Source organism: Eriocheir sinensis, chromosome 8 (genome assembly GCF_024679095.1).
Source record: "Eriocheir sinensis breed Jianghai 21 chromosome 8, ASM2467909v1, whole genome shotgun sequence".
NCBI lineage: Eukaryota > Metazoa > Arthropoda > Malacostraca > Decapoda > Varunidae > Eriocheir > Eriocheir sinensis.
Genome location: NC_066516.1, coordinates 16,285,246 through 16,311,977, shown reverse-complemented (window position 1 = coordinate 16,311,977; position 26,732 = coordinate 16,285,246). Strand labels below are relative to the sequence as shown.

The window sequence follows — 26,732 nt, the reverse complement described above, 5'->3', positions numbered from 1 at the left end:
CTTCCTCGCTCACTCTCTCCCTCTTATCTCAGGCGGCGCAGCGGGAGCCCATTCAGCGCCCTCACCTCACGTCGCCCGGCACAATGACCCGCCTCGCGCCTCTCCCCCTCGCCTCTATAATCCAAATCGAGTGTGAAAATCGAATTAGGCGTTAAGGTGACCAACCCCCCGCGAGGCCAATGATGGGGTACGACAGCCCGTATTGTATATTTCATAGGCTTGGAGGGCCGATTACGACTACTTTACCGGTGTTGGGTGGCTGGCTGTTGTTATTTACGCGTGTGATAATGATTTTGGGACGGTTAAGGCCTCGTGTTTATCAGTCAGTCCCAACCCAACGTGGTGGATTATGTATAAGCGAGATCTTTGTGTTCCTGTGAGGGATTTCGGGGGAATAATAAGAGATCAAGGTGAGGGAAGGAGAAGAGCAAGGGAAAGGTGTCCTCCGCTCTCTCTGTTTACCTGCTCGGCTGTCTACTAAAATTATACATGAAATAAAAAGTTGTGTGAGGAGGGAGCCTAACGATCGACGTAATTTTTTTTCTCTCATTCTACTGACGTGGAATTGATTTTGGGCCTCGTTGTGTGTGTGTGTGTGTGTGTGTGTGTGTGTGTGTGTGTGTGTGTGTGTGTTCGTAAGGTCAGTAAGTCGGCCGAGATGTGAGTGAAGGGTAACAATGGGCCGCGTATAGGGGAGAATGATGTCCTTTACCTGTCCGTCTACCTGAGTGTTTTGTGTTTTTTCTGGTATTGTGATTTTTCTTCAATATTTTTTTTTATCCCGGACGAATCTGTTTGGCTATAATGACATGGTTTCTTTTCCCTTCTACTTATCATTCTTTTCTCCCGTTTTGATTTTTTTTCTTTTTTACTTGTTTTCTTTTTCCTCATTACATGTTTGCTTGTTTGTTCTACACTGACATTCTTCTTCTTCTTCTTTCATTTGTCCTTCCTCATTTTTTTCCTTCGACTGCCTGGTTCCTTTTTTTCTTTTTCCATGTTAGGGTCTTTTGCTTTATATCGCCCTTGTTTCTGAATCTTAGCTGTCATTCTCTTCTCGTAAGTTACTATTGATTTTCCTTTTTTCCTCTTTCGTCCTCGCTTTTTCCCCTTCAGTTTCCCACCTTATTTGCGTTACCCGCCTCACCTAACCTGATCACCTTCGGCTTATAGAGGACGCTTCCTTATTCTTTATTTTTATTTTTACCTAAGTTAGGATTCTGCAACTTCCTTTTATCAGACACTTGAGCACGCAACTACCATCACTACCATTACCATTATCACCTCACTACCACAGCCGTCACCGCCACCTCCACTACCATCATCAGCACCACCAAAAACCATCACCACCGCCACCATCACAGTCACTTTACTTCCTTCACCATCACCATCCCTAACACTTCTACCAAAATAACCATCATCATCACCACCCCTTCCACTACCATCACCACCACTTATGCTTCCATCACCGCCGCCATCACCACCACTTTCCCTAAAATAACAACCATCATCGCCCCCACTTCCTCTGCCATCACCACCTTCCTTCTACTTTGATGTTACTTCTCCCCATAAACTTATTCTCGGCGCCGCTGACCTGACCCGACCCAAGACGCACAGCTCCTACTCCCTCTGCTACTGCTGCTGCTGCTGCTGCTACCCTGGCGCAACTATCGAGCCTCAATCAATATTACGTTTAAATATCACTATCAGTTTACAGTGGCCGATAAATACGATTTTTTTTATGACTATTGACTCGGTTAAAAAAAAAAAAGCTGTGGGATTGCAGTTTTGAGTAGCTTTTTAAAGTTTTAGCAACAACCATTAGATTGCCTATATTCTTTCTTATAGTTTTGAATATTTTATCGTTAAAATACATTTTCCTTCGTTGTTCTCGTATTCCTATGGCTGGCCGCGGGTCCGGGAGGGCGGGGCGGCGGGAGTGTATTGGTATGGGAGGAAGTGTTCCCTGCTCAAGTATGTGTTGTCAGACCGACTGCGTGTCCTTAACTAGGGCATGTGTACGTGTCCCTGGCCCGCGTAAGAGTCCTAATCTTGATCGCCGTGTCCTTATCCTCGGTACGAGCCTGCAGCTTGCGTGCTACACCGTCATAATTTCTCGTCACCTCTGGCTGCGTTCTCCCTCCCGTCCCGTCCGCGGCGGTGCGCCGCACGTCCCCGCCACAGCCTTGCCTCGGACGCGTCATTGAAAATTACAGAAACTGAACCCAAATGGCAAGAGGAAAGATGAAGCTTCAGTTTCTGCTCATGCCTGTGAAAATGGTCCGTGATAGCAGGGAAACAAATATATACAGCAGTGTTTCAAGAACCTAAAATGAAAGGTCTGTGTGTAATGCGTGAGAATCAGTAACAGTTACACACACATATATATATATATATATATATATATATATATATATATATATATATATATATATATATATATATATATATATATATATATATATATAGTCACACACACATACACACACACACAAACAAAATATACACATTGTAAAAACACTGTGGCGGTCGGTGAGCCACGTTATATCAACCACAATCTTTGTAGTGGGGAAACACAGCGCAGACGATGATCAAGGAAAAACTGCCTATATATTTTTTTTACAGAGATGAGTGTGCCCGCGTACATCTCCTTGCAATGCTATATAAAAAAATATATACTGAAAATTACGGCAAGCAAATTGCTCAAACTTCTTAATGAAGATAATTATTGTGATACGATCGGTCCCTGTCTGTCTTCTGCGGTGGATCTAGATGACGCTCCCATTAAGACAAACAATAAAAAAGATAGAGTACAAATTGCTGCACTTTATTCTTGAGAAATAAAACAAAGCCCCTGACGGGGTTTCCAGGGAAAGTTATAACGCACAACTGTGAACCAACCGCCCGGCCCCTGTTGTTTGGCACCCCTGACCGCCGCCCCGCAGCTCTGCCCCGCACACCCCTGCCTCTTCTGTCCCCAACACCCCTCTGCCGCACCTGTCCCTCACACACCCCAACCTCACTCCTCCCCCCACATCCCGGCCTCCTTTCTCCCCCACACCCCAGTTTCACTTGTTCCCCCACACACCTCAGCCCTGTCAGTCACATCACACGCCCCGGCCTCACTTGTCCCCACATAACGACGGGGTACTCCACATGTTCTCTCCCCACGGGCTTTCTTAACATGCCCCGGGGCGTAGGTTGCATTGTACGTCTAAGAAATAAAAAAAATACTATTTAACACGTAAACTATCGGGTATTGTCAGGGACTAAAATATTACAGCAAAAGTTAGAAAATATATCAGTGAAATAAAAGTATGATTGTTACTGTAAGTGTGAAATGTATGAAGCAAAAGAAAACGCATGTAAACGATGATGAAAGGTTAATTTAAAGTTGTTCAAGAGCAACATAAACACCAAAGAAAATAATACAACAAATTTCCAACAGCGATTTATGATACTAGTATAAGCAATCCATGTTAGTTCAAGACAACGTAAGCCTAATACAACATTTACTATGACTCTATGAATGAGGAAAAAGGTGTCTCCCGCTACCTGTGCCTCCTTTCGTCCATGGCACAGCCTAGGATAAAAACAACGGCCTGTGTGGAGAGGTTCCCCGCTAGGACAAGTCCATAGAGCCGCGACAGGTGATCAGATCCACTTCTTTAGTCTTCAACCCCGTAGCGGAAAAAAAATCCTACAAATTATGGGAAAGAAGTAACATCCGGGTTTTAGCACACTATCCTTACTAGTTTTTTTCGTGTTTTCACTTATCAACTGGCCTCCTAAGTAAGACGGCCATCTCACTACGCCGTGCAGCTTTTCCCCCAGCAAGGAATCGAACTACTTCCTGTGGATCAGTGGATAAATCTTGAGCCGTTTACCTCTTTAGTGACATAAGAATAGGATGAAGAAAATAGTTCAAGCATTTCATTAATTTAACTGGATTATTTTAGTCCTTAAAGCCGTCTCTGAGATCATAGTCACTGGAAACACAGACCACAATGATGACTATGGATACAACCTGCGTGGCTACACAAAACAATATGCGTATCGCCTTCCTCTTCACAACGGAAATATTACATTTTTTTTTACACCAAAGGAAGCAGCTCAAGGGTAAAAAAAAAATAATAATGAGAAAAAAAGTCCGCTAAACACTGCCCCATTAAAAAAGAGTTCAGAAGATTGGCCACATATAGAAAACAAACAAACAAAGAGGAATCTCCAGCCCAAAAAATCCTGTCGAGCGCCGATCCTAACCCCACAGTACAATTTTTCCCCTTTTTGCGGGGGCGGACCGGAGTAGGGCACCGCGGCAAGCAGTAACAATTAACATAAAAACAGAACATTGAGCGTTACAGTGCAGGGCCGCTGGAGTTAGGTCGGCGAGCTGAGCCTCCGCTGCCTCACTAAAATTAAGGTTCTAGGATTTTGCAGTGGTAGCGATGGGTAGAGGTGATGTGAGGTGAGGGTATATGATGTGATGAGAGGTGATGTGAGGTGAGGTGGTGAGGTGAGATGGCGTGAAGAGAGGTAAAGTGAAGTGACGTGGCGTGATGTTTGGCTGTAGGAAAGGTGACGGGAGATGGTTAGGTGAGGCAAGGTGAGATTAGGTGATGGTAGGTAAAGTGAGGCAAGGTGATATAAGGTGAGATAAGGAGAGCCAAAGTGAGATTAGGTGAGGTGAGGTAACATGAGGCAAAGCTGAGGTGAGGTGAGACAAGGTGAGATCAGGTGAGGTGAGTTGGCTATTGGCAAATACTGCGTGGCGTGGCGTGGCGGCGGCGGGCGAGGTGTGCGCCATCCCGCCATCCCTCAGCGGCGGGCCGGATGCGGTCAATTAATCCCCTGCGGTCAAGCCAAGTGGTGAGCGCTCATCGTCATCGCCTCCTCGTGATGATCGACAGTGATGCGATGATTTAGGCGGCTCACTATCCACTCAGTATAATCTTCATCGAGGGTAATCAGATTTTTTTTTGTGTGTGTGTGTGTGTAATCGCGTTCGTTTTTCTTGATGGGTTTAATTATTTTCGTTCTTTCTGCTTCTTTTCTTTATATTTTTTCGTTTCTTGCTGTATTGTTTTTGTTATTGTTTTTTTAAGGCGACTACTCACTACGGTATATTTTTCCTTGATTATAAAAATTCTAGTAATTTTTGTAAGTCACTGCGTCCATTTTTCATCTTGTTTTATGCCGCGATGACCAACCGACCAACAGACAGCAACTTCGAGTCATCTTTTCCCCTCCCTCCATAATAAATAAAACAAAAGAAGAAAAGCTAATTCCCAGTTCATGATCGAGCGGTGACCAGACGCAGACGTGCTTCCCGCCCGATGGAGTTCAAGTTGAAGGAAATCAAGCAAAAAAACGAGGAAAGGAAGAGATAATCATTACATTTTTTCCCTCGTTCTCTAGTGAGTCGAGGACAAACGAGAGGTGGCGGCGGTTACTGTTACGGGTTTTCATTAACTTTATTGGGAAATTGTGTGCATGAGGGAGTCCGATCGATCCGGCGGCGGGGCGAGGCGACGAGGAGAGGAAATAGTAATGCGGGTGTTTTAATCGGACAAATTGGAATCCACTGAAGCAGAACTCGTCGGAAATTGAGACGAATAAATTTTTTGGACAAAGTGGCAGTCGCTCGGTTCTTCCTTCCTCGCTTCCTGCCTTTTGTTTCAGCCACTTTCCACGCATATGTGTCTCTCGTTCCTCCTCCTCCTCTTCCTCCTCTTCCTCCTCCTCCTCCTCTTAACACCTGTCTTCTTTTTTCATACCACATTCACACCTGCCTTTTCTCTCTCTCCCTCTCTCTCTCTTCCCATAAACACCTGATATTTTTTCTCTATTTCTACCCACCGATTTTTTTCCGGTTTCCCTTCCTCTCAGCACACTTGTCATTTATTACTGTCCCCCAATCCTAACACACACCTGTATTTTTTTCCCTCTATGTATCCTAAACACCTGCTATTTTTTTTCTCAATACTCACGCATCGACAACTTTCAATTCTCTCTCCCTTTCTTTCAGTCTCTTTCACTTCCCGTTTTCCTCCCTTCACATCTGTCCCTCTTTGTGTCACTCTTCCCCGTCATCTTTACCTGTCTGTGACTTAAACACCTGTCTATCCTGTCATATTTGTCTTCCTCTCTTTTCTCCTCATCTTCCTTTACGTCCGTCTTCTTGTCATCCTCATACTTATCCGTCACCTCTACACCTCCCTCTTTCCCACCCCCATACATTTCTCCATTCACTATCTCACCTCTTTTCCCTTCACTCCTATATATCTGCCTTGCCCATCACCCAAACACACATGGCTTTCCCTCACCCCCCAGAACCTTCCACTCAAGTTGGGTTGGGACATGACTTTGGTTGGTAACGTCGATGTTTGTGGCGTTATTGGTGTGAGTGGTGGAGGGAGAGGGGAGAGGGGGAAGAGGGAGAGAGGGAGTAGGTGGGGAGAAAGAGGGGATGGGTAGCAGGAGTCATGTTGGTGAATAGGAGGAGAGCAGGAAAGAGGGGAAGAGGAAGGGAGACAGAAATAGAGAAACAGAGAGGAGAAAGAGAAAAGAGAGAAAAAGAGAGAGGGCGGAACGTCCAGCGATGATGGTAATAATACTGACGGCGGCGGAGAATAGCAGATTACATGTTGGCGCCAGTTTATTTATCCTGTGGTACATTTTTGTGATGAGTGGCGTTCATCCCTCACTCAGCCCCTCGCGTCGATTAAACTCATGGCGGCGCGGCTCAGGTGTATTTCTGTTCACCTGTTCCTCTCCTTGCGGTGCTGCTGTTCAGGTGTGGTGTTTTTTTTTACCTGTTCTTTTATCGCGATTCTTGTACTCAGGTGTGATTCTGTTTACCTGTCTTGTTGATAGCGTTCTTTTTTCCTTAAGTATGTTTCTGAATTCTGTTTTTACTCGATCACGGTTGTATTGTTTTATTTGTTTCTCCACGGTCAAGTTTCTTCTATGTAGTTGCTTTTGTTTTCCTTGTTTTTTTCTTTACAGACAGCGGTTCTTTTGTTTTCGTGTTTGTTTTACTTGTTTTTATAGGGTCGCGGTTCTTCTGTTTAGGTACTATTGTTTTACTTGTTTTGTACGGATGCAGTTCTTATGTTTGCGTGTTTGTTTTACTTGTCTTTATAAGGTCGAGGTTCTTCTGTTCACGTGTTTTCCCTTTACCTGTTCCTGCACGGCCGCGGTTCCTCGGTTCTCGCAGCGTTACGAACCAGGTGTGCGCGTAATGAAGGGCTCACCTGTGTATGTGTGTATTAGCTCAGCGAGAAACACCGCACTGACAGGTGAGGCTGCTATCGAGGGGCATCTAGAGACGGACACATTACCTGCCGTGTAATTAGGAGGCTCGACTCACCTGCCGCCTCCGCCTCCTCCTCCTCCTTTCTCTCGCCTCCTTTCCCTCACCTGCCGTCAACAGTCCTGCCACCCCCCATTTTAAGGCGTCTTCACCTACCTCCTCTATTATCACTCATCCCTCCTCCTCCTCTGCCTATTAGCCGACCTCCCTATTACCGCAGACAAATATTCCCTCCTTCCCTCCCACTCCCTTCCTCCCGTTCCTGCCTCCCTCCCTTTCCCTACCATTCTCCCTCCTCTTCCCTTGAGTTTCTAAGCTCTGCCCTTTCACTCTTTCTCCTTTGCTGCCTCCTCCTCCTCCTCTTCTTACATTATTATTATTATTATTATTATTATTATTATTATTATTATTATTATTATTATTATTATTATTATTATTACTATTATTATTATTATTATTATTATTATTATTATTATTATTATTATTATTATTGCAATTTATTTTTCCGATTATTCATTATCATTATTACTATTCTTCTTCTTCTTATTCTTCTTCTTCTTCTTCTTATTATTATTATTATTATTTTCTTATTTTTCATCATTGCAAACATTATTACGACTCTTCAACGTGGCACAAAACCATCTTGCTTAAGAGCCACATTTCAATGCGTTAATATTTTCGCTCATATATATTTTTTTCACCGTGCCAGGAACGTATCATATTTCCGCGTTACTTCTTTACCTCACCACAATACATCATCGTCACGTTACTTTCAACTCACGCTGTACATCCCTCTTCACCTTCAAACTTACACTGTCGCATGTAAATTCTTTTCCACTACATCCATTCACCACGTCTTCCTTTCTTCCCCCTCGCGTGACTGATGTTAAAGTGTTGGTAAATACGCGGTTTGGTCTATTATAAACAAAATTATTTACCGCTTTTCAGTCAGTCATTCAGTTAGTCTCATTTTTTTTTCATGCCATCAAAAAGTCAGTCAGTCAGTAAGTGAAGAGGAGTATGTGCTGAAAAGGATTCTTTTTTTTCAGTTAGTCAGTCAGTTAGTCATCAGTTCAATCAGTCAATCAGTAAGCCAGAAGGTGTAGTGGCGTGTGTGGAGTACGTGCAATGTAAGGAGTCGGTTAATCAATCAATCAGTAAGTCAGTCATCAAGTCAGTCAGTCAGCCAGTTAGCAAGTCAGGTGTAGTGGTGGCGTGAGGTGTGAGTGGTGTGGGCGTCATTTTCCACGATGTAAAGCGTGTGTCGAGCGCTGAGTCAAACGGTGATCTATCGGTCTGGCGGAGTCAATCATTCAGCAGAAGCATGCGACGCCCTGTAACTCACGCCCCCGGCCTATAATTCGCCTTGTCCGCCGGTGGTTTTATTCATGGTGTCTTTGTGCATGATTTGTCGCCTTGTATTCAGGTCCCGGGCGAAGGCTAAGATGTATGTGTGAGTGTGACAGAGGGACGGAGCACGATGAAATATGTACAAGGTGCTTCATCCTTACGGTAAATTTGTCCAACATTATGATCACTATGATTGATTTTTTTCCTATTCACGTGCATTAAAATCGTATACTTGAGGAGTGAAAGCGAAAGTTACGTTTTTTTCTTTCTTTAGGAATTGGATGTTTATTGGGCATTAAGGTTGGTGCCATAATAATATTTTGAGTTTAATTCAGACATGGATCAAACTTGTGTGTGAAAAATGTGAACACACGTCACACCTGAAGTATGACGCGTGTAGTTGTTAACCTTTGTAAGAGTTTAGCGTTGACAACACTGATGATGATGCTAACAATATTAAAATGATAATGATAAAAATATTAATAACAATTATGCTAATACTAATGATATAGCTACAGTGATAGTAACAATATTGTTGCAAAGATAGAAAATATAAAACAAATATATAAACCGAAGTATCAGGCATGCCATTTAAACTGAAGAATATTATTGCCTCTCTTTATCATTATACACATTAAGCAGATTTTTGACAGCAACTACATTGTACACACACACACACACACACACACACACACACACACACACACACACACACACACACACACACACACACTCCATCACCCCACCCCCCCAAACACTCACAATCATCCCTCCCACCCCCATTGCACCCTACTGACGCTCACCCTTTTGTCCCCCGTGTGCATGGCGTCAACAGCTGCTGGTGGGGCAGGGCGGGGGCGGCACGGGGGGCTCGGGCTGCTGTGAAGGCGGCAGAACCATCATGACAGACCCGGTGAGTGGCCAGCCCGTCTGCTCCTGCCAGTACGACCGCCTGGCCATCGGGTCATACTCCAGGATCGGGTCGTCCCTCGGAGCCACGGGGGGCGTCTACGGCACCACCTACACCTCCAGCGAACAGAACCCGTACCCCTCTATCGGCATGGACTCCTCCGCCTTCTATAATCCCCTGGTGAGTACTGCTGTGTGTAAGTGTGTGTGTGTGTGTGTGTGTGTGTGTGTGTGTGTGTGTGTGTGTGTGTGTGTGTGTGTGTGTGTGTGTGTGTTTAATTCACCACGGCCTGATCACGAGTTGGACTCGTTTTCGCCAGCAGGTAACCTTACGACGAGAGCAAGTGCTCATTATCGTCGATCTCTGGGTACTGCCAGGACCTCACACACCACACACTCCATCCCCCTTGCTCAAGGGGGGACAGTTACCAGTCCTAATCAACCGAAAGAATCCGGCCTGAGCGGGACTGGAACCGCCGCCTGTTTGGCCGTTAAGCCTCGCAGCGCAGCGCTCTACCGATTGAGCCGCAGGAGCGGTGTGTGTGTGTGTGTGTGTGTGTGTGTGTGTGTGTGTGTGTGTGTGTGTGTGTGTGTGTGTGTGTGTGTGTGTGTGTGTGTTTTGTCATCCCCAGACTCGTATTTTGTCAGTACGAACTGTTGTTATTACTGCATTATTTTTCCTTTTCAAATGGTTAATAATTCTCTATATTGGTAAGCGAACACCGATCATAGAAACGTCTTCGTAAACTGCTCCATTTGAAACATTAAATTAAACCACAACACACAATAACAACACAAGTATTGGTTCACAACACTATTTATCATTGCTCCTCCGACCTTCTGTTCCCTTATCTACCCATCTAGGCGCGGAGTCGGATCTCAGGGCAACCTTCTCCCCTTCCTTCCCCTCCCTTGCCTTCTACCCAACCTAATCCTGCCTGTGGCCCCGTCCCTGCCTCCCTCAGCCACTCTTCCTACCCCCTGGCAACCCTGTGTCCCTTACCCCCTTCCCTGTGACCCGTGGCTCTGTGTTTCCGGCGGCGTAACACAACCCGGCCTGTTTCCCACTGCGTTGGCACCCAGCGTGTGTCGGGATGTGTGTGTATAGGGGGACAGGGCGGACGGGTGGCGACCTGCAGTGGCGCCCTCTGTGTGTGTGTGTGTGTGTGTGTGTGTGTGTGTGTGTGTGCCTAAGAATCGAGAAAATGAGTGAGGAGCAACAGTCGAAAACAAGGGGGAAAGAGGGGAACGGTGTAGAGAGAGGGATAATAAGAGTATAAAAAATGATAGAGGCGGGTGCTGACAGTGAGGGGAGAGACGGAGGGAGAGGGAGAGGGAGAGTTAGGAAAGGGCAGGGGATGGAAAAAAGGGGGGGAATGAGTGACATTGAACGAGGAGAGGAGACAGGCGAGGCGGCCACTTGGGGTTTCAAAGAACAATGAAACAAACAATCTGGACGGTCCGTAATGGGCTGGATACTTCGGGAACGTGTATTGCTAAATCTTTGGAGACTCAGGAGTAATTACCCTTTCTGAAATAAAAAAAAGAACCCTTAATTTTTCATACAGGCTCGAACATGTAGGGAAAATTATCTCCAACTAATTACCATGTTTTCCTCTTAACCTGAGCCCAACCCATCGAGGATTGACAGGTAGAAGGCCCGAAGCACGTCACAATTAGCACTGCCTTAAAAGCGACACCTAAGCCTGAAACAGAAGGAGCAAAAGGAAAATCTTGAATAGGAGAACAGTAATAATGTAGATTTTAGACGAAGCTGAAAATAACTTGATTCTGGAACACCAGATGAGAGATAGAAGAGATAGACGTTAAATTGATATTGCTTCCTGCCCAATTGTTGTGAAGGTTGTGATAATGCATGAAATCAAAAGCTAATCCTACAAGAGGTCACTTTTGTCTTGCGTCCACCTCAGAACTTTATAAGCGGGAATAATTAGCCAGGAGATGCAACTCTTTTTCTGGACTTTGACAGACGATCAAACATCCTTTTTATTATTACAGAGGGTTTTTTTCCCAATCAAATTCACCCACGTCTCATCGCGGCAGAAATGGACAGCTGAAAATAATAATCACAGCGCAATATTGGTAACTGATGCGTCCTGAGTGGTTGAATTATCAATAAGAAAATGAACTTAAACACTTAAACTAGCTAAACTATCCTTCATTACATGTAATTTCAATATATTTTCTTTTCTTTACTGCACGTACCGAGAATCTGATACACTCAAAACAATTAGGATAGTTCTCATCACCGTGCTTTACCTGCCTCACTCTGCAACACCTGCATGTCTTCTTTCTGCCTGGGATTAAGACTGAATGACTGAAGCGTGATATGTTTCAAGACCATATACTAAAAAGCAAACATCCCCCTACCACCATGACAAGACTGTATCGTTATAGCTTTAAATGTGGATTCCTGCGGCCACCAATTTCCTTTTCCATCTTCCCTGCCCTATAACAACGACTCTGAGCTCCGAAAAGTACTTGGCGATGGAGAGTCACCAAGACCTTCGTTCGTTCGCGTGCGTGGGTAAAAAATAAAGAAAAAAAAATATCCACACCTATATTTGAGTTTCGACAATGAATTTTGATGGAAGGGTGTGGCAAACATATAACCTCTGTGTTGCGTGTAGCTTGTGTGTGTGTGTGTGTGTGTGTGTGTGTGTGTGTGTGTGTTTAGGGAGGGTGTGTACCTCATCGATGTGTACTTATGAAGTGGTATCAGTGGACGTACCCTGCCCCGCCTCGTGTAGACGTACCACGAGGAATATAAGTGTCCGATCATTATTCAAAACCAAGTGTCGCTGCCTCGAAATGATTCACCTCTTAAAGGCCACGAGCTTAACGAACATCGACACTTCCTCAGCGCCGCGAAGATTTACACCGGAAAGTGCGATATTCCCACCATATTTACTTTACTTGTTTTTGATGGCGTAGGGCTCGATAATAGAGGGTGGCTGGGGGACGTGCATTCTGGGGGCTGCGCGGCAACGTGAGCGGCGCCAAAGGTGAGTCTGGACAGCGGGTCGCCTCACCTGTGCACTCCCACACCATAACTCAGATCGCTATCACGGCCGCTTTGTTTATTAGTGGGACGCGGCGCTACCACCGGCACGCGAGCCGCTGCACCACCGTCGCACCGCACCGCACCGCTCGTCACCACCTGGACCACAACCACCACACCGCACGCCGCTTAAAAAAAAAAAAATAATAATAATCTTCCCCTGTGACCTAGTAAAAAGTACATAATAATTGTATGTATGTATGTAAATGAGATAAATAATGAAGTAAATAAATGGAAATAAGTACAAATGAATATATTAACATACTGACTTGAATTTTCTCCATTGTTTTGTGACACTAGTGCGACTCTTTACTCTATGCCCCTCCCTCTCTCCCTCCTTCCCTCCCAGCCTCTGCTCCTCACGCACGCCAACAAATATTCGTGTAGACTCAACCTGAATTAATATCTTGAGAGGGACCCGCGAGCCGAGCGCCGGTGGTCCCGCCTCGACTATTCCTACGAGTGAATTATAATTTCTGGATGGAGGAGGCGCTGGATAAGTGATGGCGCGGCCCCCTGAGGCACCCGCTCGCCCTACGCTGGCAAGGTGGACATAATAATTATTAACTCATGGGGGCGGGAGATATGGCAGGGGGGGCGAGCGGGCGGGGGTATGGGGGGCAGGGTAGGGCAGGGTAGGGGGATGGGGGAGGGGACAAAATACACTGATAATTATGCTGCTACCACGAGAAGGAACCTGGCGTGAGGGACTATTGGGAGGGGAGGGGGAGGAGGAGGAGTAGCAGGAGGAGGAGGAGGAGGAGGAGGAGGAGGAGGAAGAAGAGGAGAGAGAGAGAGAGAGAGAGAGAGAGAGAGAGAGAGAGAGAGAGAGAGAGAGAGAGAGAGAGAGAGAGAGAGAGAGAGAGAGAGAGAGAGAGAGAGAGAGAGAGAGAGAGAGAGAGAGAGAATAAGTACATAATACCGATAAACCAAACACAGAACCAATAAGATCATGGAGATAAATACACCCAAGAAAAAAACAAAAAACTATTTAGGTCACTTAACGAATGCTACTAATGCGGCGTGAAGGGTGTGATGGGGCGGGGCAGAGACGCGGGGCTGGGCGGGGCGGGGCGGGGTGGGGTGAGGGGGCGAGATAAGGTTACAGGGAAGGGAGAGTGAAGTGTATGGACGTGGGTGAAAGTTGCACGGTGAGGTGTGAGGTGGGGGGGAGGTCTGAGGGTCAGCAGGTAGAGTACAGGTGACGTGGAGGCGCAGTACAGGTGCGAACTACTGTAAGGACGAAATTGGATGCTTTGATAAAACAAAATTAATAAGGAAAGTAACGAAACTAAATATAAATTAAAATATATATACATAGTGATTTGTTTTTATCTTCTGCAAATCCTGATGCGCAATCGGAATGACCGGAACGACCTGAATTATTATATCATTCACTAATCTATTTCAGTCTTCACTTATCGGTTGTCTGATATTTTCAGCATGGTCAGGGTGAGGTATTCTCTAAGTGGAATTATTGTATCAGAAAAGAAATATGGTTTATGGAGCTTGGTCATACACGTAGACTACAACTAAACTTGTTCCATAACACTTTTTAAATTTCACATATTCGTTTTAAGTATGTAACTTCCCTATTTTCTCTAGTAACTATTCCTGCCTATGGAGGAAAAGCAGATAAGTCTGTCCCAATTAATGATTCAAGAGGCATGCAAAAGTATCAGTTACGTGGACATAAATCTAAATAAGCAACGGTTCTAAATATTTTATAGTGACCTTATTAGCTAGAAAATAAATAAATAGCGGATACCACGACCTTAAGCTGCCTATTGAAACGAATCGATAGCCCAAAAATACCCTCACTAGCGGGTAAGGGAGGGAGGAAGAAAGGGAGGTAGGGGGCCAGGGAGACCACAAGGAATAAGGGAGGATCCATGGATGCCTGGCGTAACTTGGAATAATATTGCATCAATAGAAGAGGGAGAGAAAGGAAGAACGAGAAGAATGAGGACTGGAGGGAGGGAGGGAGAAAGGGTAGGAGGGAAAGAAAGAGTGGAAAGAATGAGGAAGAGAAGGAAGGGAATGGAGGAGAAAAATGTGCAAGGAAGGAAAGAAGGGTGGAAGCTGGGAGAAAAGGAACGGAAGAAGGAAAGATGAAGGGAATGGGGGGAGAGAATGTGGGAGGGAAGGAAAAAGGGAGGGAATGAAGAAGTACAGGAGTAGGGAAAGGATATAGACAATGCAGGGAGGGAATCTAGGAGGGAAGAAAAGAGGGAAAAAAACAAAAAAAACATGAGGGTCAAAGAAGGCTGGGAGTGTAGGAAAAGAGGCTAAATGAGGAAGAGCAGCTAGAGAGAGAGAAGGAGAGAGAGAGAGGGAGAGAGGGAGGGAATCATTTGCCGGAGCAGGCTGGAGAGAGTACTTAGGAGCGGGTCTGCCTCTGCCTCCCACTTCCTGCCCCGCGTAAGACAACACCTTCACAGTTGTAGTCCGGTGGGTTTCACTCCCCCCCCACCCACCCACCCTCTCTCTCTCTCTCCCTCTCTCTCTCTCTTCTTCCTTGTTTTCCCTCCTCCTGTCCCCATTCCTACTCTCCCTCCCTCCCTGCCTCCTAAATACCCCTACCTCTCCCTTCTCCCCTCGTCCCGTGTTCTCCCTCCTCTCACTCTCTCACTCATTCTGTCCTTCACCCTCTTCTTCCCCTTTCTCCCCTCTTCTCTATCTCCCTTCCTCCCTGTCTCCTATTCTCTCCCTCTCCTGTCCTTTCTCTCTTCCTCCCCTCGACCAGCATCCCAGTGGAGGGGAAGAGGGAAAAGGGGACGAGAAAGGGAAGAGGGGAGCATCGACAGTGAAATGGAGGGATGGAGGGAGGAAGAGGGGAGGGAGAGAGGGGAAGAGAAAGAGGGGAAGGAAAGCTCAAGGCGAGGGAGGAAAATCAACAGTGGAAAGTGATACAGAGAGAAAAGGGGAGAGAGAGAGAGAGAGAGAGAGAGAGAGAGAGAGAGAGAGAGAGAGAGAGAGAGAGAGAGAGAGAGAGAGAGAGAGAGAGAGAGAGAGAGAGAGAGAGAGAGAATGTCTGGCGGGAAGAGTAAAAAAAAAAAAGTAAAATAAGAATAAACTTTCAGAAACTTCTCTCTCTAAAAAAAAGGCGGTGGACTAAAAGGAAAGGGCCGGGAGAGGGAAAGGTAACAGGGTGACAAAAAAATAAAGTAACATGGCAGAGTCAGAAAAGGTTAGAAGAGTGTTGGGGAGAAAGAATATAGAGAGGAGACAGAGTAAAAAAAAGGAGAGTAAAAAAAAAGTGTCGGTAGGTAGAACGAATTACAGCGGATGAAGAATTTACGAACCACCGCCGCCAGCAACAGAAAAAAAAAATAGCCAAACAAGACTATAGCTAATACCGAGAATAACAAAAAAAGCGGCAAAAAAACTCAACATCAATGGCTACAACAACAACAAGAACAGCACTCCCACCACCATTTCTACAACTACTACTAACAGCAATAACAACAACCACAACAACAACATCGACAAGAAGAAGAAGAGGAAGAAGAAGAACAACAACAACAAAACAACAACAACAACAACAACAACAACAACAACAACAACAATAATAAGACAACACTGGTATCACCGTTACTAAGACTACAAACAATCACAGCAACAACAATGACAATTCAATTACTACAGACCAAAACAAACAAGCAAACAAAGCAGGATTGCCTGCATAGCTAACAACAATAACTACCAACATTAGCAACAACAAAACAACAAAAACAACAACAATACATGGTGACCTCGGCACCAATCCACACAAGGAAAAAAAAAACATTATATGAACCAGAGTTGGAAATACTAAAAAAAAATAAACGCAAACACACACACACACACACACACACACACACACACACACACACACACACACACACACACACACGTACACACACACAAAAAAAAATGAACTAGACATACACGAACACATATGCAGACGAACAAGCAAAGTGTAGGATAAAGAAGATTAAGGAAAAGATAAGGAAAAGTGGAGGTGGTGGAAAATACAGAAGAGGAGGAGGAAAAAGATGAACTAGATGAACAGGAGAAGGATGAGCTGGACAAGGAGAAACAGGAGGATGAGGAGAGTGAAAAGTATATAAAGAAAAAAAAAGTAGAGAAGAAATAGAGGAAAGGGATAAAAGGGTAAGATAATGGGGAAGGTTGGATGCTGGAGGGTAAAGGGGGTAGTGGAGGTTAGGTAGTGCTGGGGAAGGGATGGGAAGGGAAGGGAGAGGTGAAGGCGCAACAAATGAAGTAATGACGGGCTTCCGACGCTCCGGAGACTCGATAAATCAGACGAAACCACCAATACCTCCATTTACCTGTCCTCTACCTGCCCTCCCTCCCCCCCAGGTGAGCGGTAATGGCCACCTTCCGTAAGCGTGTGTCAAGGAGTCTCAAAACAACCGCAGACAGACAGACGTAGACAGACAGGCCGAAGCACAGACAAGAAGACTGACAGAGATGGAAACAAACTTACATACGCACATACATAAATAAATACCGACAGGGTGATAGAGAAAGAAACACACACACACACACACACACACACACACACACACACACACACATACTGATTGTCATGTGTGTATGTGTGTGTGCGTGTGTGTGTGTGTGTGTGTGTGTGTGTGTGTGTGTGTGTGTGTGTGTGTGTGTGCCCTGTCCTTTCCTTCCCTCAACTACATAGCCTTTTATTCCTTTATCCCTTTTCAATAATCCACAAACCCTAAACTGAAAAACCGTTGATATTTCCTCTCTCTCTTTTCCGCCCCACATATGAATATTTCTACAGTCCGCTTTAGTTTCCGAGATAACTCAATTCTTTCCACTCTTTCATCCTGACTTTTATTTTTCTCTACCTTTATTTCCTCTCCCATCTCCAGCCCCTTTCTTTACAAGCCTATTTTTTTTTATATATAATTCGTAATATTTATCTGCCTCACCCTCTCTATTTCTCTCCCTCCTCAGTGACTTCAACTCTTATTTTCATCCTTGACAATTTCTCTGTTTATTTTACTTTTGTCAATTTCTCTTTATTTTACTTTTGTCAATTTCTCTGTTTATTCTACTTTTCACCTTTATTTTAGGTCTCACTCCTCCACTACTCTACTTACTTTACCCATCATTCCCTCCCTCCCCTCTCCCCTCCTTCCTCCTCTTACTCCCCTTCCCTTCCCCCCAAGTGGTAACAGGAGGTGGAGTGTGAGGAGGTGCGTGAGTGATCGTTTCTCATGGCACATTCGTCACCTTCCTCTTCCTCTTCCCTCCTTCCTCGTGCCTCCTCCTCCTCCTCCTTTTTCTCTCCTCTTCCTCACGTCCCCTATTAAGTGTTCTTTATCTTTTCGTCTCCTCTTTCGCAGCCACCGCCTCCTCCGCCTCCTCCTCTTCCTCCCCCTCTTCTAACCCTCTCCTCTCCAGCGGCAAACATTTTCTTGATTGCCTTCCTCTTCCTCCTCCTCCTCCTCCTCCTCCTCCTCCTCTTTCGCGTTCTTTCTTATTTCCTTCGCATCCTCTCCTAAATCTCAAAGTTATTACCATTTGTATCGTCTGAAGGCAATTTTAAGAAGTGAAACGAAAGCGGCTCGTAATTTCGAACTCCCTGAAGAACCGGAGGCGAAAATTACGATGCGATTAGCGACTGGGCAAAAAAAAAAAAAAAAGATGAAGAGGAGGAGGAGGAGGAGGAGGAGGAGGAAGTGAAAACCCCTCCGTCACAATCAAAATCAAAACCTTGTCTTCCGCCGCGAACCCGAGGAGGCAAGTTGCTCTTCTAATCTCTCCCCTCATTAAAGGTTTTTCCCCTCACCTTATCTCCCCTTCCCTCCTTCTGCTCCCGTTTAGAGTTGCCTACACGGCCCTTCCACACCTCCTCCACCCACTAATCTGTTCTTTTTCTTCCTCCGTCTCCTTTACTTCCTCTTTTCATCTTTTATTTTTTATTTTTCATCTTTCCTTCACTTTTTTTGTCTCCAACTCCCTTTCTATTTCTTGCACTTTCTCCTCTCCCTTTCTTCTGCTCCCTTCTCCTCCTTTCCTTCCCTTCGTTCTCCAAGACTCCTTCCTTCTTTCCTATCTGTCTCTTTCCCATTCTCTGAGTTCTTCCATTCCTCCTTCTCCTTTGCCTCCTCTTCCCTTTCTTCCCTTCATTCTCCAAGCTACCTTCCTTCCTTCCTGACTGTCTTTCCCTTTCCCTGAGCCACTCCAAATCCTCCTTCTCAGCCGCCTTCTCTTCTTCCCTTCCTTTCCTTCCTTCTTCAAACCTACTACTTATTCATTGTCTCTCCCTTGCTCTCTCTCCCTCTCCCCCCTCATCCCCTTCTGCACCCCTCTCAGCCATTCCACTTTCATACACTCCCAGGCTTGTTTTCTCACGCATTTCATCTCTTCGTGTGTGTGTTTTGACAGGGCGCATCTCGGCATTAGTGTGTCCGCAGCCCTCGACAGATATACGGTTTGTTAGCTCACATCCGCCGAGAGGTGTGTGTCTAGGGTAAGGCGATACTTTAACTGGCACTACTTAAACACACCGCCAGCAGGACGAGGGGTGGAAGCAAGGAGGGAGGGAGAGGAGGGAAGGAGGAAAGAAAAAGGAAGGGAAGAAGAAAAAGGTTTAAGAAGAAGGAAGTGATGGCTTGCGGAAAGGAGTGGGATGGAATGAAGGAGGAAGGGAGAGAAGGAATAGAAGGAAGGAGGTAAGAAATGAAAGGGAGGAAACAAAAATGATTAAGGAGAAGGATGTGATGGATAGAACAGTGCAGTTGAATGAAGGGAAGGAGGGAGGGCGAGGGGGGATAGCAGGAAGGCGGTAAGAAAGGGAAGATGAAAAAGGTTATGAGAAAGGAAACAAAAGATTAAATAAGGGAAAGGGAGGGAAGGATTGGAGAAAGAAGGGAAGTAAGAAGGTAAGAGAGGAAAGAAGAAGAAGGGTAACGGAGAAGGAAATGAAATGGAGAGAATGAGAGAGGAAGAGGAGGAATAGAAGGCAGGAGGAGGTAAGAAGGGATGAAAAAAAAAAGTTAAGAGGAAGGAAATGAAGTATGAATAGAGGAAAAGCTTCGGATGGAGAGAAGGAAACGTAGGGAAGGAAGGAGAGGAAAAAGAGAAAGAAGCGATTGGAGGGAAAGAAAGTAAGGAGAGGAGGGAGGAGAGGAATGTAAAGAAAGGAAAGGAGGGAAGGAGGAAACACTAATGAGGGGGAAAAGACGGAGAAAATGGGAGGAAAGAAAAGGGGGGAAGGAAGGTAAGGGAAAATTAATAAGAAATGAGGGAAGGGCGGAAAAGGGGGGAGAGGAGGAGGAAGGGAAGGAGGGAAAAGGGAAGTATGGAGGGGAGAGGCGGGGGGTGGGTGGGGGAGGGGGGGGAGGAATGAGAAGTTAAGACACTGACACATTCCTTTTTTACTGTTGTTTTTCATCTCTCAGGGGTGTTTTTTCCTTACCCTCCTTGCCCTTTTTTTTTTTTTTCCTATTCATCTTACCCCACTCCTCACTCTTCTACCACCTCCCCTGCCATTCACCCCTTTCCTCCTCCTCTTCCTCCTCCTCCTCCTCCTCCTCTGTTCTCGTAGGCGCAGGAGAATATTAAGTATCTTGACACATTTAGCGGCTGGGCGGGGGCGGGAGGGGCGTGTCGGATGTTTGTTCACGGCAGCTCGTCCCTCACATCTGGCGACAGGTTGGGCGGCGGGCGACACCAACACCCTCTAGGGGCCAAGAACAACACGGCGGGACTTTTACGGTTTCCTTAGGCCGCCATGGGTTTAGGTCGCGGCTCCCAGCGGCCTGCCAGGTGAGGGGGATGGTGGGAAGGGTGGCTGGGCGGGAAAAGGATGATGGGGTGGATTGATAGGCTGGAGAAGGATGGTGGATGGGCGGAAAAAAGGATGGTGGGGCGGGTGGATGGGCGGAAGGAGGAAATAGTGGGGCGGGCGGTTGGGTAGAATTTTTCGTTTGTGGAGTGAATAAGGGTTTCTCGGTGAGTGGAGAGTGTCGGGTTGTTGGACGCATAGGTGGGAGGGGTGGAGAGACGGATTTGGTGTCTGTTGCTGGAAATAAGGGCTTCTGATGATGATGATAATGGCAATATTAAACAACAACTTCAATAACTACTATTACTACTACTACTACTACTACTGCTTATGATAATGATAATAGAAATGATGATGGTGATAAAAGTAATACAAACAATACTATTTCTACTCTCAATATGTATCATTTATCGATTGGTTTGTTAACTTAAGATTAAATCACCAGTCGTACCACCACCATCACCACCATCACCACCACCACCACCACCACCACCACCACCATTACCATCACCACCATCACCACCACCACCACCACCATCACCATCACCACCACCACCACCACCATCACCACCATCACCATCACCACCACCACCAACAACAACAACAACAATAAACATAGCAATAATATCAACAAGCCCCATCATCGTTGCCGCCATCACTATTTACAGAGGTACTTATTTCATCACCATTACCACCATCATCACCACCACCACCACTACAAAACTCCTGATGTTAACTCTCTCTCTCTCTCTCTCTCTCTCTCTCTCTCTCTAACACACACACACACACACACACACACACACACACACACAAACTCAGCAACAACCACACACATTATAGGCCTAGTTTCGTCCCCTCAGCAGTGTCTCCTCCGGCGCTGTCCCTTACACAGGTCTCCACTTTAAGCAGCAAGCCTCCCCTCGAACTCCTCTGTCTCTTACCCTCACTCCCCTCTGTCCCATCCCTTCTCCCCTCGACGCCTCTCTCTCTCACCCCTCTGTCCCTCCTGCACCTCACCTTTCACCTCCCTTTACCGGCCGTATACCTTCACGCATCACACTTCCCCTCCCGTTCCCCTTCCCCCCACTCCACCCCCCTCAGATGTTGACACACGTACAATATCCCACTGTCACTCGAAGAACAGCCAGTGACAGCCATACAGACAGCCGCGTCACTAACACACTCCCCGACGTAACGAAACAAACGGGGGACGATGCGTTGTTTTACATTCAGAAAGCTTGCCCTGGATTCGAAACACGGTTGTACACACGGTTGGATTGCTACTGGCTTACTTTAGTTTTAAATTCGTTTTTCTGAGTTGAGATTTCTGGTATTAGGAGTGGTAGATGTACATTTGTGGGGACCGTACTCTTGTTAGCTTTCATAAAATTTATCATCGGGTTCTGGTCCATATTATCGTTGAGTGTGAATATGTATAGGTGTACGGTGCAGTGCTGGACGTGGTATACATTCCTGAGGACATTCTAGCTGCAGTGTTCTTCTTTCAACTCGTTCTTAACTCGTCCTTAAATCCAATCCTCTGTGAGTATTGGCTTGTAAGATGTGTTTTATCACCTACAAGCATGTGTCATCCTCCTGCAAGTACTTTCAAGCGACTTATGACTTCAGGAGGACTAACCTGGATGACACCTGCTGGCCGCCACCTCCTCCTCCTCCTCCTCCTCCTCCTCCTCCTCCTCCTTCCTCCTCGCACGGTGTAGGGCTTCCTCGCATGTAGCCGGGCAGGAACACACCTCGTCCACTCATCACCACCTCTACACGCCTCCTCACGTCTGGTCAAAACTTATATACTTAACACCTGGCTGGCAATTCATTACCCTCCCTACTTACCGCCACACCTTCACTTAACGTTAATAGCCTCGTTACTTATTATTTACTTGTCTTGTGACGTTATTTGATCGTTTGTGTGTCAAATTCCTTATACTTTTCCTCCTTGTCCACTTTCATCATTATTTTCATTATTAATATCTCCATTATTTCTTCATTATGTTCATCTTTCATAAGGCGAGTCTGCCACTTACATAAGGCGAGTTTTTTTTACATACAACCGACCCTAAACACACACCATCACCACCATCATCACCACAACACTCACCACCACCATCACTACCACAAACACCACCAACACCAACAACAACACCAAGACGAGGCTAAGGCCGAGCCCCCACGAGACTTAGGAGTTTCTGGTTAAAAAGTAGAGAAGCATTAACACTTTTGGCCACTTTCCCCCCTTCTACCTCTTCCTCCTTTTCCTGCCTTCTGCTACCGCCGCCTCCTCCTCCTCCTCCTCCTCCTGCCCCTCTGCCGTCACCGCCACCGCCGCCTCCGCTGTGTCGCTCTTTACCGCGCTCCGCAAAAATCTTCTGGAGGGGAAGATCGTGTCGAAAAAGTAGCCGCCAGCAGCCTGTATTTCCCCTCTTCCCTGCTGCCCTCTCTTCCTCCCTCGTTTCTCCTGGGACTTGATTTCTCAGCCCTCGCCCAGTACCATCATCTCTCTCTCTCTCTCTCTCTCTCTCTCTCTCTCTCTCTCTCTCTCTCTCTCTCTCTCTCTCTCTCTCTCTCTCTCTCTCTCTCTCTCTCTCTCTCTCTCTCTCTCTCTCTCGTCGTGACCTCACCTCCTATTCTACCTTCTTTGCCTGGTTTTAGTCTTATTCTCTCTATTCCCCGTATCAGAAAGTGTGCGGGGTTAAGATACGCTTGTTATTCCTATTTCGATCAAGTATCAATATATAACGCGGATTTTAGTGCATTTATCATAGTTAACTACCTTCCGTAATTCGAGTTTCTAAGTTTCCAAAAAATTCCTAACTACCGTTCTTAAATAATTTTTCTTTCTTGTCACTTCACCAAAGCCCCTCCCCGCCATGCACATTACCCTCGTAACTATTGCACGATCAGCATTAGATTGCTTTCAATTGTTTGTCATTCCTTAGTTAAGTGCATTCATAAAGATCAATAATTATGCAAACGTTTCTCAAAGTCTACAAAATACTCTCCCTACTCTCCTCTCTCCATCAAACCACAGCATCACATTCTGGCTATGATTATCTTATGTTTATTCCTCTTACGGCGCAGTTCTCTCCATCAATTTATCAGCCCTTTAATGTTTTCGAGCCTTCCACGCGTTTGCTCAATCTCCTCACCTCATGCAGTCTGCCAACCCTCACATTCAAAACATTCATATAGCTCTCCACCATTCCTTATTCCCCTTTTATAGCCCTCTTCCGACCTTCCACTGCCGCAACGAGTTTGAATACAGTCTCTCACGAAGTTACACTCACACAAGAACAAAGTTTAAACGTAGCAAAAAACTGACCTTTAAGTTGAAGAAATCACAGTGCCAGGAGATATCAGTATGTGCGGCGCCCCTATCCCTCCCCCCCACCCCCCTAGGCTTCACGACACTGCTCCTTCTCATTCAGCAGCCGCAAGAAGTATCGTTAGAGTTCCGCAAAGAAGTTACGGCACCCCAAGAAGCTCCTAGAAGTCAGCGAGCCTCAAGAAGTTCGCTCGTGCGGCGGTCCATCCAGCTCCGTCTTCTGCCTCCTGCTGCACCGCCTCCGTCTAACTCTTAAGCGTCGTAACAGTCCCGCGGCGACTCTCCGGGCGTGTTAGCGGGCCGCCGGTGGTTCCAATGGCCCCATTCTTAAGATCGAGGGACTCATTCCTGTCTCGTAAGGTTATATACTTGACTCCGCGTCTTTTGGGTTCCTTTCCCTTCTCCCCGCTTCTCCTTGTTTCCGCCTCCTCTACCGCTTTCGTTTTTGGGTTCAAGTTCTGCTGGTTGGTTCAGGTCAGGTTTGGTCTGCGTGAGTGAGTGTTTTCCTGCTGGTGGCGAATCATTGTTGTTATTGTTACTGTGGTTATTTTTTCTTCATTTTCCTTTTTTTCTTTTACAGTATTGGTGTTTTGTGGTTTTCTTGGATGTTTTGGTTGCTTTGAGCGTTTTTCTTTATTTTTTTGGTGCTTCTTTTTCACCAGTTTTCATTTTTCCTTTTACAGTTCGTTTCTTGTTTTTTTTTCGTCAGTTTTCTCCTTCCCTTTTATAGTCTTTCTTCCTTATCTTATGGTGTTTGTCATTATTGTTATCAAGGTTCTTTTTCTCCTTTTTGTTTTCCTTCTTTTTATAGTCTTGGTGTTTTGCTGTTTTCTTGGATATTTTGGTGGTTTCTGACTGTTTTTCTTCAGGGGTTATTGTGATTCTATTTCATCTGTTTTCTTCATCCCATTTATAGTCTTGTCTCTTTTTTATAGTCAAGGTGTTTTTTTTAATATGTTTTGGTTGCCTTTTGGTGTTTTTCGTCCACGGGAAGGTAGACATTTTTATTGTTGCCTGGAATACTTTTTTGTAGTTTTAATTTTCACTCAAGTATTCTTATTAATTTTTCCTTGTTTTCAGCGCCCTTTCTCTATTCATCGGAGTCTCGTTCAGCCATTTTTTCTCTCTCTCTTTTGTTGCTGTGCTATTATTCGATATTGTTTCTCGCTATTTCAAGGGACATTTTTTTTACGAACCAGTTTTATTCACCTCTTCCTTTTCCTCTTTTTTTTTTCTCTCTCTCTCTCTTCTTCCTCTTGATTGTGAGGGTAAACGCTTTGCTCTTAACCTTACTCCACCGTCTCTATGCAAAAGGTTTATTGATTCTCTCTCTCTCTCTCTCTCTCTCTCTCTCTCTCTCTCTCTCTCTCTCTCTCTCTCTCTCTCTCTCTCTCTCTCTTAGCTTTCCCTCGCCTTGCCGCCGCCTCAAGCCCTTCGTGTCCCGCCCTTCCTCCCGTTTTCCCTCAGGCGGAGTATAAATTCTCCCCTTCAGATATTCCTCAATTTATCCCGCGACTCTCTGTACCCAATCGCCCTGCTTTTGGTTTTGCTCTCCTTTCCTTTGTTTTGTGTGGTAGTGATTGTGTGTGTGTGTGTGTGTGTGTGTGTGTGCGCGTGTGCGTGTGCGTGTGTGTGTGTGTATGGTGTTTCGATGATCTATTTGATTGTGTCTGTCTATCTGCATGTATATCGAATTTATGAACCTATTAATTTGTTATCTACCATTCATCATATTTTTTTTTTCACAACAAAGGAGGCAGCTCAAGGGCACAAAAAAGGAAACAATAATAAAAAAAAGCCCGCTACTCGCTGCTCCTAAAAAAGAATCAAAAGAGGTGGCCGAAAGAGAGGTCAATTTCGGGAGGAGAGGTGTCCTGATAACCTTCTCTTGAAAGAGTTCAAGTCGTAGGCAGGAGGAAATACAGATGAAGGAAGATTGTTCCAGAGTTTACCAGCGTGAGGGATGAAAGAGAGAAGATGCTGGTTAACTCTTGCATAAGGGGTTTGGACAGTATAGGGATGAGCATGAGTATAAAGTCGTGTGCAGCGGGGCCGCGGGAGGGGGGGAGGCATGCAGTTAGCAAGTTCAGAAGAGCGGTCAGCGTGGAAATATCGATAGAAGATAGAAAGAGAGGCAACATCGCGGCGGAATTTAAGAGGTAGAAGACCATCAGTAGGAGGAGGAGAGCTGATGAGACGAAGAGCCTTAGACTTACTCTCTACCATCTACCAGTCTGTTAATCTGCCAATCAATCCATCAAGCCATCTACTCATTTTCAACTAGTCTTCGTTTTCTCTCTCTAGCTTACTCAAACCGCTTTCCATTCATCCATCTTTTCATAAGTTTATTTTCAACAGCTTACCTTCATTCATTTCCTCCCTAACTATCTTCCTCTAACCACTCTCCATCTATCTATCCATCCACCTATCCATCTATCCACTTTCAACATCCGGTCCTCCTCTCTCCCTTTCCCTCTCTTCCTCAAACTGCAGCAACAAAATGAACTTGTGCCTTGCGTCGTAAAAATGGCGGTGATCCCTGTTAACCCCACGGCCGTTTCCCTGGGGCGCGGGGGGTGTTAGGGCGGCGCTCTCCCTTCTCATTAACAGATAACAAGCTCCTCTTCAGCCCCCGCGAGCACCGGCGCCAGGGGAGGATGTGTGGGAAATAGGGGAGTGAAGGGGCGCCTCAACCACTCGCTTAGACACAGATGCACACACTTATCCACCTACCTATCCACTTATCCACTCATCCACACAACCACTTACCAGACGATGATGATGATGATGATGGGTGTAGAGGCTTGATTAGGGGAGTTGAGAAGACTGGTCCCCCTAATCCATTCATCCACCTGACAAAGATAAGAAGGATGAGTACAGGGACTTAATTTCACGTAAACCCACAGCCTCATCCACC

At 45.7% G+C, this 26,732-nt stretch overlaps 1 protein-coding gene across 1 annotated transcript in view; it reads left to right on the top strand.

Annotated features, from left to right (window-relative positions):
* The window catches only part of LOC126995601 (homeobox protein caupolican-like), a 149,110-nt gene that overhangs the window by 10,625 nt on the left and 111,753 nt on the right, over nt 1-26,732 (top strand). The window contains exon 2 of the mRNA XM_050855297.1: nt 9,501-9,755. Within this exon, the coding sequence (XP_050711254.1) occupies nt 9,501-9,755 (255 nt within the window). The remainder of the gene's footprint in view (nt 1-9,500; nt 9,756-26,732) is intronic.